The 21,202-nt window shown below is 33.9% G+C and overlaps 2 protein-coding genes across 5 annotated transcripts; one reads left to right on the plus strand and one right to left on the minus strand.

Moving 5' to 3' along the window:
* Positions 1 to 11,383: 11,383 nt before the first annotated feature.
* Positions 11,384 to 15,850, plus strand: LOC131627759 (respiratory burst oxidase homolog protein A-like). Of its 3 annotated transcripts, none has more exons than XM_058898615.1 (14): positions 11,384 to 11,810; positions 12,223 to 12,385; positions 12,474 to 12,522; positions 12,616 to 12,729; positions 13,060 to 13,248; positions 13,384 to 13,770; positions 13,878 to 13,973; positions 14,086 to 14,201; positions 14,298 to 14,400; positions 14,487 to 14,669; positions 14,796 to 14,930; positions 15,022 to 15,150; positions 15,234 to 15,312; positions 15,422 to 15,850. In XM_058898615.1, the coding sequence occupies exons 1-14, from the start codon at positions 11,432 to 11,434 to the stop codon at positions 15,529 to 15,531; spliced, it is 2,232 nt and encodes a 743-aa protein (XP_058754598.1). In that variant the 5' UTR covers positions 11,384 to 11,431; the 3' UTR covers positions 15,532 to 15,850. The 3 variants fall into 3 exon arrangements, with proteins under 3 accessions (XP_058754598.1, XP_058754597.1, XP_058754600.1); XM_058898614.1 differs by having other exon boundaries at positions 11,385 to 11,810; positions 12,838 to 13,248; XM_058898617.1 differs by having other exon boundaries at positions 11,638 to 11,776; positions 12,838 to 13,248.
* LOC131627760 (uncharacterized) lies at positions 15,567 to 17,025 on the minus strand. Of its 2 annotated transcripts, none has more exons than XM_058898619.1 (3): positions 16,502 to 17,025; positions 16,170 to 16,335; positions 15,567 to 15,802 (listed from the first exon to the last, which is right to left on the minus strand). In XM_058898619.1, the coding sequence occupies exons 1-3, from the start codon at positions 16,955 to 16,957 to the stop codon at positions 15,798 to 15,800; spliced, it is 627 nt and encodes a 208-aa protein (XP_058754602.1). In that variant the 5' UTR covers positions 16,958 to 17,025; the 3' UTR covers positions 15,567 to 15,797. The 2 variants fall into 2 exon arrangements, with proteins under 2 accessions (XP_058754602.1, XP_058754601.1); XM_058898618.1 differs by having other exon boundaries at positions 15,567 to 15,781; positions 16,502 to 17,024.
* Between the last annotated feature and the right edge of the window lie 4,177 nt (positions 17,026 to 21,202).

Raw genomic sequence — 21,202 nt, forward strand, 5'->3', positions numbered from 1 at the left:
CAGGCCTTTGGAGGAACACCCATTAACCAGCTCCAGGCATTAGGATCTACCAACTTTAACTCATTCATCTTCTGAAGCCAACCTTGGTAGTATGTGGATTTTGCAGCTTCCATCATGAGATCTCTAATTAGGGCACCTCCTCCAATTTTTTTTTTGAAATTAGCATATAAATGCCTTAAGCAAACTCTGTGCTCAATCCTTTCAAACATCTCTTCAAACACTGCAACAAGACCCTAAAATTTTACAACCATTAGCCACACATAAACCATTCATCAAACAATGCAACAAGTAGATGTAACTTAAATCATTAAAACATACCTTTTGTTGGTCTGATATAAAGACAAATCTGCTACTATGGCCCACATCATTCATCAACAGTTCCAAAAACCATTTCCAGCTTTCTTTTGTTTCAGTCTCAACCACCCCAAAAGCAAGTGGAAAATACTGATCATTAGGGTCCCTCCCTACAGCAATTAGTAACTGACCCCCATACTTGGTTTTCAAGTGGCAGCCATCCACACCAACAAAAGGCCTGCAACCATTTAGAAATCCTTTTTTACATCCTTCAAAGCAGAAATAAAAAGAACCAAATCTTGGTGGGATGGTTGGATTTGGCCTTTCAACAGTTATTGACAATGTGTTCCCGATGTTGGCTCTATGCAATTCTGCAGCATACCTCCTCAATATTGCATATTGCCTGTCTGCATCTCCCTCCAACATCTTCTTGGCTATGAGTTTTGCTTTCCAAGCCCTACACACAGTTATACCTACAGAGTAATTTTGCCTCAGATCTTGTATAATATCAGTGATTCTAACATCCTGTGAGCTTTGCATCTTCTTCAAAACCGCCTTAGCAACCCACCTTGAATTTGCAGATCTGTTGTCTAAAACCCTAGCACATGTGTGTTTGTCTACTATGGTTTTTATAGCAAAAGTCCTCTTATGGCCCACTTTGGAGCAAAGCATTAAAAACCCACATTTGGCCCTGCACACTACCCTTACCCTATCACTTTCATTTTTGGTAAAAGTTATTTCTCTCCCATTTAATACTGACCATTCACGTATGGCATATCTAAATTCATCTAGGGAGTTGAATTGCATGCCCCACTGAAATTTAAAATCCTTATTTAAACGGTCCATTCTAAACTTTTCAAACTTTTTGACTTTACCCTTCTCACTATCTGACAAATCTGGATCTGAACTTTCCAACTCATCACTAAGATACTCATCCTCCTCACACTTTTTCTCTTTAGGCTCACTAATATCTTCAAAACCTTTTGTAGTATCCTTCATAGGTAAACCTATATCAATCCCTTCAAAACCATCAAGAATTGCAGTGGCCCTCTCATCTTCACTGTCACCTAAACCTTCAACATAATCTTCATCACTTCCTTCCATCTCAACAACCTCATTGACACACCTAGGCGACATGACTGATGCTACAGAATAATCAACATCATGCTCTATGAAAAGTTCTCCATCTATTCGATTAACACAACTATATGCAGCAAAGTCGTAACAATCGTCATCCTTTTTAAGTTGAAAATAATCTTCACATATTTCACTAATTAGAGTCCAGATTCTATAAGTCCCTTCGCGGTACCCCCAACCCATCACCAACCTATGTACACTATCCATTGTAAACTCTTCTAAACGGAGTTCAGAAACTAACGACGACACACCCCCTCTGTAAATCGTATCACCGTTGTTCAGAAGCACAAACTCACCACCATATTGGAATACAGCATTGAACATATCATTTGACTGAAATCATATGAAAACACATTAAAAACCAATACTTTAAACCTAATCATCAGGGGAGGTACCATAACCTAACTAAACATACCTGAACAATGTGAACGGATGTTCCATCTTCTGTTTGCTTCTCTGCATCCTTCTCCTTCTTCGTTTTCCTCCCTAGCTTCGTCTTTGACAACTTCTCCGACGGCTTTGACGGTGGCGGCACCTTCTTAGAAGCACGCTTCTTCTTCCCCATTGCAGTTTTTTCAGAATGGAAAACCCTAACTTTCTAAGGGGGGATTTGCATTTGGCCCTAATTATAAAATGCAAAGTGCCAGCGTGTCACCCCATGCCACATCAACATGAACATTCTGTCCACGTATGCTAAATTGAGAGAATCTGGCTCCATAAGGTTTTTCATTTTGGAATCTTTGTTTGTTAAGGGGCCAGGACAAAATTTTTTTTTAATAGGGGGGAAAACCAAATCTCGCTACTATTACAGGGGGGTGGAAGCCATTTAACCCATAAAATATTGATAGTAAAATGAATGATTAAATTAAATAATATTTAATTTAATTATGTGTATTGTATTTAGGATTAATGAACTTTTTGATCCCTCTAAATATTTCAGATTTCGTTTTTAGTTCCTCTAAATATTTTCTTCAAAGAATGGTTGTTGCACCCCAAAATTTGTCCTCTTTAGTTAAGCTATAAGTTATCCAAGACGTTTATTTCGTCGTTCAAAAAGGAAGAAAAAATAATACAAACTTTTCATGGGTTTAAGAAGATATGGTGTGAAATGTGGTTTATATAGTGGAAATACGAGAAAATTCACAAGTCTTATTTGGAAGGTGATATGAGCTGAGTTCCCGCGAGGCCCCGACTGTTTCGACGTTATCTACAACTTTCGTGTTTGACTCAGAAACCAATTCCATGAGGAAGGTTGTCGACTTTGCAAATTACTCGAGATTTCACAGTGAAAAATGGTGTTGAATGTAGGTTTTCGAACACTAAAAAGTTCATATCTCATAATCCGCTTGTCCGATTCCCTCGAGATTTCAATTGTAGCTCCGTGCCATCATTACCGAGATTTCATATGTTCAAACCGAAGACCAATTATGCACTGAAAACTCCCGGCATTTTGAAGAACGTCGTAATCTTTCGGTGAAAAGTGTATTTTCGGGTATGTCGCAACAAGTTTGAAAATTCATAACTTCTTCGATTTTTATCGTATGAAGTCCATTCCGGCGGAATTTTCTCGGAAATTTTGTTAGCTTCGATTCTTCGTCACACATGCTTGTTCAGATTTCGAGCCAAGGGATGAGTTTTATCGAGTTCTTTGAGCGGTGCGCACAAAATTCTGCACAGTCGCGCCAGATGAATCGGCGTTTCTCGTCATTCAAACGCGCGTAATTTCTTCATCGCTTATCGGGTTGAGACGATTCTCGCGGCTATGAGTCATAAATTTAGTCATCTTCGAGTTGAAGGTGGTCCCGTTTCCGAACTTCGCACCGATTCGCGTTTCCTCGAAAACGAGACAAAAAGAGATAATTAAGGGCATTTTGGACATTTCACCACTCACACTATATAAAATATTTTTCTTCACATTCTCTCATAACTTCAATTTCACCCAAAAGATCAAAAACACTTTCTCTCAATTTTCTTGGATCAAAACCACAAAAACTCACAAAACCTTCATCAATCTTCATCAATTCAAAGATCAAATCTCAAGAACAAATGAAGGTCAAAGCAAGAATCAAGAGTCTCCTTCATTGTTGAAAATCAAAATCGCATCTCTCTCCCTCTACAAGTATCTCACGCGCCACTCTCTATCTCATCTCTTGGATTTTGTTCGTGTTCGCGTCCGTGTTCATCCGATCTCACTCTCTTCATTTGATCCAGTAAATTCACTACAAACCTTGCTAGATCATTGATTTTGTTGCTTAATTTGACATTGATAATGATGACTTTTGATTGTGGATGATAGATCTATGATAATTGATAATGATAATTACTTGTTGATTGAATGATTCGTGTTGATCTTGATTATTTGATTGAATTCGAGATTTACCGGTTAATTGTTGTTGATGATGCATGTGTATTGCTTACGATCCAAGAAATTGCATGTTAAGTGTTTGATAATTGGTTTATGTGAAGCATTTGCTCTTAAATTTGTGTACTAGCACGTGATAATTTATTGTGGATTGATAATTCATGATGCCTACACTTAATTGATGCCATTTGAGGTTTGATAATGTTAGCTCTTGATGATATAATCACAATGCTTACGATTCAATGCTTGCATGCTAATTGTTTGATAGAATGTTTAATTTTGCACTTAAAGACCAATCAATTTGTTGAATAATGTGTTTGCTCTTGACTCATAGCATTGCATGTTTGATATTTGCTTGTATGTTGAACATTCATGAAGAATGGCATCATGTTTGCTTGCGAGAAAAATTCGATTTTTGGCAATTGGCACTGTTTAGGTCAACGTAAGCTCCATCTAGGTCGACCTAAATCCTTCTTGTGCGCTTCTGGTCCATTTAGGTCGACCCAGGATGAGTTTAGGTCGACCTGGAGCTGTTTTCTTTGATTCTGGACCATTTAGGTCGACCCAGGATGAGTTTAGGTCGACCTGAAGCTGTTTTATTTGATTCTGGACCATTTAGGTCGACCTAGGTCGAGGGTAGGTCGACCTAGAGCTGTGTTTTTGCTTCTTTTACTTCCTAACTTCAATCTTTCATATCTTGTTACTCGTAACTCTGATTTGCATGTTCTTTATATCGTTGGAAAGCTTGCGAAACATGATATCTTATGAGATGATTGGTATTGATTGATTGTGGTTTATTCATCTTTGTTTTCCACTTGACATTTTGTTGTTCATTTCATGTTTGCATTAGTTATTCATTTTCTCTTAGATTAGAATGCAATAATGCAATTCCGATTGCGATGTTTTGTTATATCTAACTTTTGTGCTAGTATGCAAGGCATTTAGAAAGATGCTTACCGATAATGCTTATTTCATTTGTGTTCCGCTTTATTTGCGAGACACAAATCCACTTCTTCGTATCGTGTTCTCATCTTGGAGACACGCCTTTCACTTTATACTTGTTTGTCTGGATTGCATGTTTCCTCTTGCAGGTGTATTGTGATTATGCTCGATGCGTACATTGACGCGTGATTTATTTTCACGACGTCGACCCTTGTTTTCTTACATGGCTAATCGGTGTGCTGATTATTTTCTCTTGCTTTGCTAGCTCGCTTGCGGAATCTCTGGTTTTCTTTCTTATTCTGTCGTAGTTTACGGATCATAATCCGTTTGGTTTTGATTCCGTTTCATTTTATCTTTTTCTTGCACTTTATCGCTTTTTCGCATCATCCTTTAACATGAGAAGTAGGACTTAGGCATTCATCTGGCCAAGCCCTCGAAAGAGGCTCTGTTTTTGTTGGTGTGTATATATTTGTGCTTTGCGGCAGGGAGTCATGGTGTAATAAGACCTAAAAGGCACTCCGTTAAGTCCTCGTGGAAGGCACGCGGAAAGGGTTAGCAATCAACCCCCGCCCAGTCTCATCGAGTCCGTTCGGTAAGCGCACGTTACGCGTTGCTTGCTTATGAACTAGCACAAGATCCTGTTATTGAGTATGTCAGGAAAAGGGTTCATGCAATCAGACCCCCGCATTTTCTATAGCTCACGTTGACTGACGTTGATGCTCGGTGTACGCACGCACCGTTTTCCTTTTGGATCCTTGACGGTTTGGTTGCCGAGAGGGACTCGCTCCTCTTGTCTATGGCCCGATCATTTTCGCGAGGTCTAATGCTTGGCTGACTCAGGTGATCCTCTCCCCTTGGCTATGGCGGGACCGCTTTTCTACTACTTGGCCAGTGCCAGTAGGTTGTTAGTTTTACGAGCAAGACTCGTTTGTGTGATATTCTTGTTTACTTTCGCTTTTTCCCCGTAGGTTGCTAGTTTAGTTTAGACATATACCCTTTGTATGATAACATAGGTAGCAAGCTTTCCCCCCTTAACTTAGGTTTTCCTCATGCATTCTTTAAAACACAAACCACACTCTTTGATTTTCTTTTCTTAAGAGCTTGTTATTTCCGCTCCATTCCCAAGAATAAGACTCCAAAGGTCGAGCAGCGGAGTGCGAATGTAACTCGTTCACCTAAAAAACACAAAACAAACTAAAACATGTGAGCCGAGTTACGGTAGTTCTGATTCTGCAAAACAAATACGTAGGCAGCGGGGTAGGGCCCGTGCGAGCATAATCCTTTCTTTTCCCTACATTCTGAATTCCTTTTAGTCCAGATTAGCGTAAATTTATTACACACCCATAGATTTAGACACTAGCGTGGATACCATCGAGTACGATGGGCGCGAGGAGTGCTAATACCTTCCCCTCGCGTAATCGACTCCCTTAACTTTTTCTTTGGTCGTGAGGCCGTTGTTTTATTTCTTGGTTTGCTGGCATTCCCTTCCTTTTCAGGATAAATATGCCAGTGGCGACTCTGTTGAATTTTCGCGGTAGCGAAAATGGTCCCTCTAAAAATTTTCAATTACACTTTTGATCCCTCATGCTAACGTTCGTTAACATAGTTGACATGACACTGCCAACATGACAAAGATGCTGACATGGATGCCACGTGACATATTGTCCCCATTTAATTTTTTAAAATAAATTTTATTTATAGCGACATATATTCCTTCATGAACATCATATGAAAACCCAGAATTTGTTGCTAATTTGTAGCTAATTTGCAGCTAATATGTAGCTAATTCAAACACATCATTCTTATGACCTGAACCTTTTTTTTTTCATGATTTTTTGCAATAACATTTATCACATTATAAAGATATCTCTCACAAAAATTTAATTTTTTTTACTTGAGATGAATTAAATATAAATTTTTTACGGGTCAATTTTCTTTAGTACAGAAACAAGAAAAACATTAGCATATGATTGATTTTTAGGCTACTATTTTTCAAGGAATTAGATGATAACACATAAAAACTATCTGAAAAGTTTCATGGCATTTAGAATAAGTCTCAATTTATTTTGATTTTCTGATCGAAAGACATATGTGTTTTGATCAAAAAATCAAAATAATCCGAGACTTATTCAGAATGCAATTAAAGTTTGCATATATTTTATATATGTTATGATATAACTTCATATAAAATAATAGCTTAAAAATCAATCATATGATAACGTTTTCCTTGTTTCGGTTATATAGAAATTTGACTTTGTAAAATAATTCATATTTAATTCATCTCAAGTAAAAAAAAATGGTGAGAGATATCCTTATAACTTGATTATCTTTCTTGCAAAAAAATCATGAAAAAAATAAATTCTAGGTCATAAGAATGATGTGTTTGAATTAGCTAGGAATTAGCTACAGATTAGCTGAAAATTAGCTATGGATTAGCTACAAATTTTGGGTTTTTATATGATGTTCAGGTTAGCAACGAATTTTGTGATGGAATATCTTTCGCTATAAATGAAATTTATATAAAAATAATAAAATGGGGACAGAGTGCCACGTGGCATCCATGTCAGCATCTTTGTCATGCTGGCATTGCCATGTGGCAGTGCTACATCAGCTCTATTAACGAAAGTTAGCATGAGAGACCAAAAGTGTTGATGCAAAATTTTAGAGGGACCATTCTTTGAAGGAAATATCTAGAAGGACTAAAAACGAAATCTGAAATATTTAGAGGGACCAAAAAGTTCATTAATCCTAGTATTTAAATTATTTAATACATTAACACATATATAATTTATTTGATTGAATATATTTTAATTAAATAAATGAGAATTGACAATTAATTAAATTAAATATGATTTAATTTAATTAATTTTTATTTAATTAAAAAAGTTTAATTAAATATAATTAAGATTGGACTTATTTTGAAAATTTGTAAATTAAGAGCATTATAGTTTTAGAAACTCTATATAACTAAAGGAGTTTTTCATCTACTAATCCTAGTTATCGCCATTCTCGAAAAAACAATTAGCATCACGTTCTCCTTTGTACTTGCATGGACTTTGTATAAATGATGATATTTTCCACATTCTTGATCAAAGTTAAACCACGTTTTAAAAGGTATTTCGATAATCAAAACTTTGATATTTGTTTGTGATTAATAATTTAATTAAGGTCCGTTCATCAAGATTGTTCCGCTTAGATGATCAATTTTTGAAAAAACCCTCATAAATCCCCACACATGCTTGATATGCTCGTCTAGATCTCCCGAGCCATCGTAGTTCTCCAACTTGGGAGGTTTCTCGAGAGATTTAGAGATGTTACTACCAATGATCCACTTCGGTAACATGTTCCTCTTCCTCTTGGGAGCCAGAGCCTTGATATCGTGCCTTTCATCTCTTCAAAAGTAGTATAACGTTAGGGTGCAGTGGGGATGAAGATTCTCTGGTGGAGTGTGAATATCTCCTTTTCCCTTGGAACCACGTGGCGGGGTATGGTGCTTTTAATGTAGGTTGTGGTATGAGGATATAGGGACGATTTTGCATGAAAAAATGGTGTCAATAAGAATCAATTTTTACTCAAATGCTTGATCATCTTGTGAGGCAGCCTTGTGTACATAATGGTCCATACGAGGAGCATAATGTAATTTTTTTCTGATTCAAAGTGCTATTTCTGATAGAAAGTGTGAACTATGTTGTAGCACCATGTTATAGACAATATTAAGAAAATCGATAGCCCCATGCATACCTAGTTTGGCTTACAGCTGTTTGGAGGCTTTGAAGCATCTCTTTTCCAAAAATCAACGGTTGTGATGTAGGTTGCTTCAAGGTTTGGCCTTGGAGTTATTGTTGAAAAAGACTGGAAAATCGGAAGGACTTGGAACCTTGACTGATTGTCAGAGGGACTGGATTTTGTAGTAGAATGAGAGGTCATCTGGACAGAATCATTCTCTACCGTAGGAGGAATATTGATTGTTGCAGTGACTATAACGGTGGCGCTGCGTTGATCAGATGATCGAGTAGCTTTGGATGTTGCCATTGTTTCACGAGCTAGATCGATGATTCGAACAAGACAATGATTGGATGTTTCGTGAATCACGGTGAAGAAACCATGGTTTCTCGTGGAATTTTACGGGAGTTAGATGTTATATTCTCTCAGACGACGCCATTGTTTCATTCATGAACCCGAATAATTGATGACGGAGTGAAATGAGATTCATATGCGGCAGAGCGAAGTAGATTTACAAGGTTAGTACTCCAACGTCCAAATGATTGAATGAGTGAGAAGTAGTTTGAGTGTGAGAGCGAATAAAATCCTTAAATTTAACGCATGCATAGGTTTATAAAATTTAGGCAGTTATAATTGCTTCCGCTTAATTCGACGTTTCGCATGGATCACTGTGCGATTAGATCTAACTGTAAGAACTTAGCAGGAGGTCAAAATTATGTGCTTTGCGCTTGAACGGTGTCGAATTACGTATTTCGTGCTTGAGCAATGTTACACTTGTTTCTCGTGCCTTTCCTCAATGTTGATTTGATCTTGATGCGTAAGTCTTATGAGCTGCCGATAACATATTATTTTTAAAGGGGACAACTTCTCTACCCATCTCAAAAAGTTGGGTAGAGTACCTTCAACCAATTAAAAGATCCCATTTAATTTTAACATATTTAATTAATTATAAAATCATACAATTATTTGATGTTTTCAAGAGATTTTACATTGGAGGTAACTTTACCCAACTTTTTGAGTTGGGTAGATAAGAATTCACCATTTTTAAATTCACACGTCTCTGGCTTCAGCTGTCTCTTTGCTCTTTAAGTTCAAAGATTTACTTTCTAAAAGGTGTGTAAAAAATGTATAAAAATAAAATTTTAAAAAAAAAAAAGTTGTGAAGAATGTGTATCAAGATAGTACGTATATATCACATGCTAAAAAAAAAAAACAATATTGTCGTAGCTATTTTATATTTTACAATTATTTTTATGCCCCAATTTGCAAGCAATTTCGTTGATGTATTTTTTCGTTAAGTAACATTCCTCAATAAAACAAGGTAGCGCATATGGGGTTAAAATCCTCTCCATTTTTTTCTCTCTCCATTTACTCCATTACTATACTTTTATGTGTAAACAACACCACATGTGACATATATTTAATGATTATTTAATTTTATACATCTAAAACTATAGTAATGGAATTTTCCATTTTTTTAAGGAAATGGAGAGGATCCATACCCGCGCATGTGGTAGTAGAAAATACTCTCACAAAACACTCTTGAAAATTTGTGTTGAAAATGCGTAGCGGTGTTAGTAGTCATAGTCAGACATAGGCTCATTCATTGTTTTAAAGGAATCTCTGACATTGCAAATGCAGACATTTACTTCAGAAGGAGCACCCATTTTTTTCTTTTAAAGAGTCTACCAACAGAACATTCACACTTCTATTTTAAAACATGAGATTATAACTTATAATTTATATTTATCCAATTATAATTTTTGTAACTTAATTTTAGATAATTTATAAAAATAGCTTAAGACATATAAATCAATAATTTTATTTATTTATTTATTTTAAAAATAATTTATATAAGTTTATTATACATAAACATTTATTTTAATAAACAATAATGCTACAGTATTGAGAATAGCCTATCCCATCAAATAAATGGCTCGCATCTTTTTACAATAATGAATACAGTATGAGTCTATCATGTTTGTCTTTTATTTCTTTATGTCTGTTCCCTTTTTATTTTTATATAAATTTTATTTTTATCAAACTCTCAATATAAACTAGTACTTAGCACTTACTTTTGAATAGATATTTGCTTCATACATAATATGCATGTTATTCGATGACTCGGTCTAAGCCAATTAGACACAAAAAGCCATCACACATAGTGATAGTGACATATGAGTAATGAGTTTTTCTTTCTTACCCAAAATAATACATAGCACTATGTCGACTGGTGCCTCAAAATTGCATATACTAGAAAAATGAATTTTTAACTTTTCTTCTTAATACTGATGCTTCCTCCGGTCATAATTATAAACAAAAAATTCTCGTTTTAAAATTATGAGTAATAAATATATATATATGATACATAAAAGACCACGTATATTTATTATTCAATGAACCAAGAAAAATATTTACTTATAATTATGGTTTGAGAGGGTACCTTTTTCCCTAACAAATCAACCAAACAACACACACAAAAAACACTCACACATGTAACATGTCACAGACTTTTCATTGCCGTGGATTTGTTAAACTTACACCCACCCTCACTTAATTTGACTAACATCCACCAAAACTTCTACTACTTAGCTTCATTTAACTATACAGCATATTCCACACCCTCCCACCAAACCATACAAATAATACATTAAACTTGTATTTCATCTATTCTTACTCAACCACTCAATTCCAAAAAAAATTAATTATACTCTCATGAAAAGAATGGGAAGAAAATGCCCATTTTCTTCTATTACTATACAATTTTAAACTAATCCATTTTGCAAACTCCAGCTAACATCTAACTGCTTTTAGGGTCAAACTTTAATTCAATTATTCAATTATTATCTCTAAGCTACTATTTAATAAAAATAAAATTATATTATCACTTTCTTTTCATGAAAGAAATTTCATTTCACCATTACATCACATAACTTAATCATAAAACCTTCATTCTTCATCAAAACTCATCAAATGGATGAAGAACATGTCAAATCCAAAACTTCTCTCTTAGCTCTCTTCAAATCATCACCTTCATCTTCATCATTATCTTATTCTTCTTCTTCTTCCTATTCTTCTTCTAATACTTCTTCTTCTTCTACTTCTTCATACACTGCTCAAAATGCTATCCATTCATTCACTCCGGTTCGAACCGGGTTCAAGGCTTCACACCACAGCCACGTGGCAAAAAATGAAGCTATTGAAAGCATGGGAATGAGATTCTTCAATGATATTTTCGGCCACGGCGGAATACTGAAATGGAAGGATGTAGAAAACCGGTTCGACCGAGTCGCTTGGACCGGAAACTCCCCTGAACCGGTAATGTCATGGCCCGAATTCGGTTTTTGCATTGGTGAGTGTGACAATACATGAAATTAATTAAGTCAAACATTTAATTTAATTCATACTCATAACATTAATTATTATCATCTCAAAACTGTTTCAATGATCATAATAATAATTCATGACGATTATGATAGCCAAAAACGGTGTCGTTGATAAGTCAATTTCATGTCTTTTCTATTTGCCTTGTGGCACCGCTAAGAATCAATAAAGCACTTAATTAGCCACCTTACCCATGTTCTATGCATACACTAAGTTGCCACTATATAAGACAACTTGTATTATTCATTTTTTTCATATACTTTACTTTATTTCAATTATGAGTAATGTTAATGTTAATTAATTAATCAACAATTTTTCTTATCTACTATATACCTACCTGATTAATTTAATCTTTTTTTTTTTCAATTATTAATTTATAGGCATAGGAATGCAATCATCACCAGAATTGGCTAGAGAATTGCTAAGGGCACTAAGAGGATGCCAAGATTGGAAATCAGATATCACAAAAACTGAATTGCATAGTTTTTGGTTACGGATGAATGAGGATTCTTTTAACTCAAGAATGCGAATGTTCTTTGACATGTAAAAAAAAAACATCTATATTAAATAAACTCCGGTTAATTAATTTTTATAATTTTGTAATTTTTGTCTTTGTTTTTGTTGACTTTAGGTGTAACAGAAACATGGATGGAAGAATTACTGAGACAGATATAAAACAGGTTTTTATTTATTTTTTTATTTTATTTTATTTTATTTTATTTAATGAATTAATAAACATTAATTAAGTTATACTAATTGATGATATTATGCAGACAATATTATTAACCGCTTCTATAAATAAGCTATCGGTGACACGTGATGAAGCAGAAGATTATGCAGGTTTGATAATGGAATCTGTGGATAAGAAAAACAAAGGCTACATTGAGGTAGTACTAATTAATTATTAATTAATTATTAATAATGATAATGAAAAATATATATAATATAATATAATATAATATAATAATTATTATTGGTGACATATAAATGTGTAGATAAGTGAAATGGAGAGTGTATTGAAGTCAAGTTTATTAAAGGAACATTCTCCAGTAATGAAATTAAAAGAAATTATACAAGAGGAGAGTGATGATTATGAAGAAGAACAAGAAAGAATGTCTAAAACAGAAGTGTTGTTTAGAACATATTGGAGACGTTGTTGGGTTGTTATGATTTGGTTGATAGGTTGTTTAGGTTTGTTTGTTTGGAAATTTGAACAGTATCGTAGAAGATCAGGTTTTGAAGTGATGGGTTATTGTCTTCCAACTGCTAAGGGTGCTGCTGAGACATTGAAGTTCAATATGGCTCTTGTTCTTCTTCCTGTTTGTAGAAATACAATCACTTGGTTAAGAAAGGATCGTCGTCTTAACTATGTTGTTCCTTTTAATGACAACATTAACTTTCATAAGGTAAGTGTATTTTTCCCTCTGCATCTGATATCTCTGCACAGCTACCAACTCAAACATATGATATCTGATATCTTTGAATAGCTACCAATTAAATTAATTAGTATATGATAGTTTGTTTGTGGAATATATATGCAGCTTATTGCAGGAGGAATAGTGGTGGGTGTGATACTGCATGGTGGGACACATCTTACCTGTGATTTTCCAAGAATTAGTGATTCAGACAAATCAATTTTCCGGCAAACAATAGCGGCGGGATTTGGCTACCACCAACCTACCTACATGGAAATTTTGGCCACAACAGAGGTGGCAAGTGGGATTGGGATGGTGGTGTTAATGGCCATTGCGTTTTCACTTGCAACAAAGTGGCCAAGGCGTCGGTCGCCTGTGTTGCCCTTGTCCCTCAGAAGGGTCACTGGTTATAACACCTTTTGGTATTCTCACCATCTGTTTGTTGTTGTCTATGTATTGCTCATTGTTCACTCCATGTTCTTGTTCTTAACCGACAAGTGGATCGAGAAAACGGTATGCCTCTCCATTCTAGTTACTATAATGTTACTACTTTCTTGATTGAAATCAGAAGAATGTAATGATTATATATGCTACTAATATTAGGTGGTTGTTATATGCAGACATGGATGTACATTGCTTTTCCAGTTTTATTGTATGCCGGAGAGAGGATCTTTCGAGCCATTAGATCAGGATCTTATGAAGTTGATATTATGAAGGTATTTGATCAACTTTCTTTATCTTCAAAATATGCATAAAATCTTCAGGTTTAACTTTTCTGTTTCATATGATCAAATATTTACCGATTTCTTTCTTTGATTTTCCATGCAGGCTAGTCTCTATCCAGGAAAAGTTCTGCACCTCAAAATGCAAAAACCAGACGGTTTTAAGTACAGAAGTGGCATGTATATATTCATCCAGTGCCCCCAAATTTCGCCCTTTCAATGGTATTCATTCAACACTCAACATTTCACCATTTTCATCTAATATCAATCTAAGGCATTCTTGCAGTATTTTTGAATTTCTTTTGGCTAAATTTTCAGGCACCCATTTTCCTTGACATCAGGACCACAAGATGAGTACCTCAGTGTGCACATTAGAACTCTCGGTGACTGGAGCTACCAAATATATGCTCTATTCCAAGAGGTAAAGATGACATTTTTTCTAAAATGCAGAAGTATATACTTTTCAAGATTCTGCAGTCTCAAATTTGTTAGTGCAATATTCTGCAGGCAGTGTTGTCCGGGTTACAAGGGGGTCCAAAACTGTACATAGACGGCCCTTATGGTTCTGCTTCTCAAGACCATGTAAAGTATGACATTCTGGTACTTATTGGACTTGGCATTGGAGCCACGCCTTTCATTAGCATCCTCAAAGATGTTGCTAATGGTGTCCAGACGTCACAAACTGATCATGTAAACTTCTTTTGTTTTGTTACTATTTTTTTTCTTAGATGTGTGTGTGATAGTGCCTTCCCTAAAATTCAATTTCTCTGCTTCTATTCTATGAAACAAATGACACATTTGGACATTTGAAAATAGAGTGGTCTCAGAGAATGCAGCTTAACAAAGGGTTCACCATCAAAAGCTTACTTATATTGGGTTACAAGAGAACAAAACTCCTTTGATTGGTTTAGAGATGTAATCAAGGAAATTGTAGGTTCAACCAAACAAAAGGTATGTATGCAAACTGCAACTTATCTTAAATATGTAATTAAGATCTTCAAGCATTTTCTGACCATTATAGTTTTCTTGTAATATTTTTAAGTCGGTTGTGGAGATGCATAACTTCCTGACCAGTGTATATCCTGAGGGAGATGTTCGTTCGGCTTTACTAAGTGTCATTCAGGCATTAAACCATGCCAAGAATGGCATCGACATAGTTTCTAGGACTCCTGTAAGTGCATCTTATTCTTAACTTTGAGCATTATATGTATAGCCAAATCATGAAAAATTATATTATTTTGTCGGAATTTTCAGATACATACACATTTTGCTCGACCGAATTGGTTCAACATATTTTCCAGATTGGCTCGCAAGCATGTAGGAGCTAAAATTGGTGAGAAAAACATTTCTTGTAATTTAGGTTAAAGCTTCATCCAACCCTTCAATTTTGAGGTTAAATATTTTCTTCTAAGCTAACTAAGAATGTGAATTTTCTTATACAGGAGTTTTTTATTGTGGACCATCTAACCTAGCAACAGAATTGAAGAATCTGTGCACCAAATTTTCCACCAAAACCACAACTAGATTTGTTTTCCACAAGGAAAATTACTAAACTTGCATACGAAAGAATCATATCTATACTATCAATTTCTCAATCAGAAAAGCATAGTTACCTTCAAAATCTTTACCAGTTACCTTCTGTTTTGCCAGAGAATCTGTAAATATACATATCCGCAGACCGCAGTTTGGCAATAGATAAATGAAAGAATATACAACTATACATCAATAATAGCCCTTCTCATTCCTCATTGTAACTGTAATTTTGAGAATCTTAGTGGGCTAGTTTGGTATTTCACGTACACCTGAATAAGCAGCAAATCACACTGTCAAAAATAAATACAAACAATGAATAAATATTATATAGTTAATAATCATGAATAGTCTTTGCAAGAAGATATATCTAGATATGTATAATGTATTCTCTTGTATGCTATATAATCACTAAAATGCACACATTTTACAGACAAATGCATTATCCATTTTATGCAATATGCAGATTCGTCTCAAGTTTTTGGAGACTCTGTGATTGGTAACTGCAGTTTAACTATGACAAAACAAATAAAGGTTATATTTAACCATGATTTAACCGTGGCATTATGTTATGAGCCCTATTTAGGGTGACAAATTTTAGGCCCTATGCGATCCTCAAAGACGGCTCCGGCAACATGTATAAGAAATGATATAACTCACTTGTCTTTTTAAATCTTTTACACCATTTGATCATAAGTTCTTCAACACTAGCATCCATGCGAGTACCAACTCCTCCCCAAACAAGCATGTGTGTTAGATCCCCAATAGATGAGCCAGTCACTTCATAAATAGGTTTAAACCCAAGTCTTGTGTAGAACCTAATCAACTGTTTTTACAAAGAAAAAAAAAACATCAAAGAACCATTCTAGGACTAATCCAATGTATCATAACAGGTAATGACCTATCTACCCTTTATAATAAACAAAGTCTATATAGCAGATAGTAAACAAAATAGTGAAGTTAGGGATAAGCTTGGTAATTAAGAAGAGGACCTTAGAATGGTAAAGATCAGAATCATTGATAGCAAGTAGTTGTGCAGTTTTGCAACCAGAATCATATCCATGTCGAATAGCAACAGCTCCAATATACAAACCAAGTCCAAAGATTGATTTTTCCATGCCAAGTGTTTCTCTTTGAAGTTTAATAGAGTCCAAGTGAAGAATACTACCTTTTCCGAACCAGATTCTTATCAAGCCCTCAGCTTTTCCAAGCTCTCTATCTGTTATCAAACTCTTTGCTGTGATTCTGAAAAAGGGTCCTAGAGTTTGGAGGTGAAGGTCGAGTTTTTGTGATTTTGATGATTCTAGAATTTCGGACATGGTTGGCAGTGGAATTGATTCGTTGGTGGCTTTTGCAGTAATGCATTTGAATCTGTTGGTTTGTGGTGAAAGAGGAAGATGGTGGATTCTGGTTTGGATTGGTGGGTTTGTTTGTAAGTTTAGGTTCATCGTGGAGAAAAAACGAGCAATGATAAAGAGTAGCCATTTTCATAAAACATAAGGTAGGAATATTGAGAAATGAGATAAGTTTCAAAGATTTTTATTTTATTCTTTAAAAAAGTTATATTTAGATTATGAAAATAAAAAAAAGAAAAATTATTCTTAGAATCTTAGTATCCAAAAGAAAAACAATGGAGAATAAATTCTCATTATTGATGAAATTGGAATTAGACCAATTTATTTTTATAAAAGTCTATTTTAGTAAGTATTAACTAAAAAATACTTAAATGCAACTTAAGGTGCATGTTGCTAAGACACACCTTCATAAAAATAAGTGGATGTATTTTAGCAAATTCCATATGAGCCTGCTAAAATACATCCACTTGTTTTTATAAAGGTGTGTTTTAGTAAATTTTAACTAAAAATAGTTAAATGCACCTTAAGGTGCATGTTGCTAAAATAGACCTTCGTAAAAACAAGTGAGTTTACGTTATCAAATATATATATATATATATATATATATATATATATATATATATATATATATATATATATATATATATATATATATATATATATATATATATATATATATATATACTAGTGGGAAACCCGTGCGTCCGCACGGGTTCTGGTGCGGGTTGGATCTGGTTTATCAAATAATTTTTTTATATCAAATTAAAATATCGAAGTTTTAATTTTTAAGCAAAAATATTAAATTGATAAAAAATAATTCAAATTTTTTTTTTATAAAATATGGTATAATAATAAAAAAATAATGTATGAAATATTTTCGATTCCACTTACTAAACATGAATAAGAGTAATATGCAATTGAATGTATGTTATAAAATTAAATCGAAAGTGGGATATCCGTGCGTCCGTACTTGTTTGGACTGGACCGGGTACATAATTGCCTACGTTTTTAAAAACAACTATTGTTCTTAAAAACTATTAAACAACTATTGTTAAAAAAAAAAGAAAAAAAAATATTTTTGTAGGGTTGATAGAGTTGTAATAATAAAATGGTTTATAAAGTTTAATAAATTAGATAAATAAATATTTAAAATCAGAATTAGTTGAACATCAATAGAAAAATAATTTTACATAAAAGTGCAAAAAGAGAATGATTTAAAAGAATTTTTAAAAAGTAATACATTACCCATGCGTCCACATGTTACTGGTGTGTTACCCGTGCTTTCACATGTTATTGGGTGTGTTACCTGTGCGTTCACACGTTACTGGTATGTTAGTCGTGTGTCCACATGTTACTGGTATGTTACCCATGTGTTCGCATGGATTTTGGTATGATTACACTGTGTTCACACGTTACAGGTGTGCTACCCGTGCGTTCACACGTTACAGGTGTGCTACCCGTGCGTTCACGCGTTACTGATATGTTACCCGTGTGTTCGCACGAATAGTGGTGTGGGTTGGACTGTGTTTATCAGATACATTTGATCTATAGTAAAAAGATTGAAAAGTGTTTTCATATGAAATTGAAATATAAATGTTTTATTTGTTTAAACAAAAAATAGTAAATTGGAAAAAAAATCAAAAATAGTACTCCCTCCGTTCCTATTTAAGTGTCGTTTTAGAAGAATTTTTTTGTTCCTATTTAAGTGTCGTTTTATAATTTAATGTTATAATTTGTCAATTATACCCTTATTTTCTCAATAAATCCACCTCACATTTTTCAATTAGTTATTGAAAAAAGAGAGTGTATGAATGAATTTATTTGGAAAGAGAAAAATAAATAAGGGTATGATAGGAAAATTAACTCTAATAATCCACTATCTTGGTTGAAGAGCTTTTTGCTAAAATGACACTTAAAAAGGAACGGAGAGAGTATATATTTATAATAACCCATGCGTCCGCTAAGGTTCTGGTGCGGACCGCTGATATGTCACAAGTTAGTCATGAGAAATCAAACCCATTAGAAAATATCCAAATATTATTGATAAAAAGAAAGAAAAAAAATAGATTGCAAATAATTGTATAAGTTTTCTAAAACTTCTATTGTTAAGAAAAACTATTAAACACAAAATTTGTAAAAAAATCAATTGTGAAAAATAGAAAGAAATTATTTTTTTTAAGATCCATTGAGTTGTAATATTAAAAGATTTATAAAATTTAATAAATAAGACAAATAAATAATCAAAACCGTGCGTCCGTACAGATACTGGTGTGTTACCCGTGTGTTCACAATGATTTTGGAATGGTTACCTATGCATTCTCACGAAACTGGTGTGTTACTCGTATGTTCACACGGGTACTGGTGTTGACCGATATTCCTTTTCTAGAAATAATTTGAATTTAAGTAAAACAAAAATTAAAATTAAAATTAACTTATATTAAAAAATTAAGATTAAAATTGAATAAAAAATATATTGATGAGGCAATAAAATAGTAGTTTTAAATGATTTAAGAAAAATTAGGTTCTAAGTGATGCATTTTATTATAAGAGTATACTAAAAAGACAAAATCTAAATAATATTATTTTAATATATTGATTGGAGTTAGTAAAAAAAATAAAAATAAAAAGAAGTACGAATGAATAATAAAAAGTGTATTTTTAGAAGATAAGAAGTACAAATTTGAAAAGGTTGGTTAAATTACTCTCAAGGTCCTTTAAGTTATTTAATTCAGTGTTTTAAAAACCGGACCGGACCGGCCGGTCGGACCGGTTGGACCGGGAACCGGCCAGGTAACCGGCTGGGTTCACTTGACGGATCGCCCTTGTCGTTGAACCGGAGGAAACCGGTGCGAACCGGCATGAACCGGAAAAACCGGTGGTTCGTGTGAACCGGTGGTTCAATAGCTTTTCACGTTTTCATTCTGATTCAAACACAACCCATCCTATTTTCAATTTTCAGAAAGGGGAAACGAAGAATACGAAAGAACAACAACAGCTGCCGTTTACTAGAATCTCCGCCGGCGGCCGTTTTCTTCCCCGCCACCGCGCCTTCATCTTCGATCTTGCCGCCCCACGGTATGTTTTTTCATTGTTGATTCCGATATGTGTTAAAAATTTCCGTTCAGTTTACCTCAAAAATCTCCGTGATGGAAATATCGCAAATCATTGGTAGCTTATATTTCTACCTTCGTCATTTCTTTATCCCCTCCCTGTTTGGATTTTTGGGTATTTTTGGATTTGGATTTGTTGGAAAAATGAGATTTTGAATTTCTGGATTTAAGAGGTTGTTGAAGAAATGAGATTTTGAGTTGCTGAGTTTAGGGGTTTTTTGGATTCTAAGTTTACTAGTGTTTATTTTGATTTGAAAAGATTATCTTGAATTGAAGAGATTGTGTTTATGGTGATTTGAAGAGATACTATTGAAGCAGATGGAAGATCTGAAGCAGGTGGAAGATTTGAAGAGATTGTGTTTTCTGTGTTAATTTTTTTGTTAATATATATATATATTCATTTATTTTAAGAGATTTGAAGATTAGAACATTTGTGATTAATTATTCATGATTTGTTAATATAAATTTATTTTTTTGTTAATATATATCCTTGTCTTGAAGAGATTTAAAGATATGAAGAATTGTTATTATTTATTTATTTATTTTGGAGAAGATTTAGAAATATTTATTTTTTTGTTAATATAAGATTAGAAGATTTGTAATTATTTATTTATTTTGGAGAAGATTTTTTAATATATATTTATTTTTTTGTTAATATATATTACTGTATTTAAGAGATTTGAAGATTATTAGAAGATTTGTTATTATTTATTTTGGAGAATATTTGTTATTATTTATTATTTATTATTTATTTGAAGAATATTTGTATACATATTGTTTAAATTAGTATTGCTCAGTCACTATTTTAAATAATGCTTTGCTATCCTGCCACATCACTTTTTTTCAAAATTTAACGGAAAGGATTAAGTTAGCTAACAGAACTGTTTTTAAAGGACTTATATGTAACATTTATTAGGTAAGGGACTAAAGTGAAACCTGAAATTAAGTTAAAGGACTTCAGGACTAATTAGGCCTAATTTTTTAGATATTGAATGATCCGGTTCAACCGGTTTTATACCGGTTTAATGGATTATATAGTTTTATTATAATGACAGGTTTAATCCGGTTTAATCCGGTTTGGTCATGCGGTTCGACCAGTGACCCAGTGGTTCGACCGATGAACCAGTGACCCAGTACCCTTACCGGTTTGATGATCGGTCCGGTTTTTAAAACATTGATTTAATTGTAACAGTTTGGTCCTTCAAGTTTTTTTTGTAATAACTTGGTT

The sequence above is a fragment of the Vicia villosa genome, unplaced genomic scaffold (assembly GCF_029867415.1).
Source record: "Vicia villosa cultivar HV-30 ecotype Madison, WI unplaced genomic scaffold, Vvil1.0 ctg.000400F_1_1, whole genome shotgun sequence".
NCBI classification, from domain to species: Eukaryota; Viridiplantae; Streptophyta; class Magnoliopsida; order Fabales; family Fabaceae; genus Vicia; species Vicia villosa.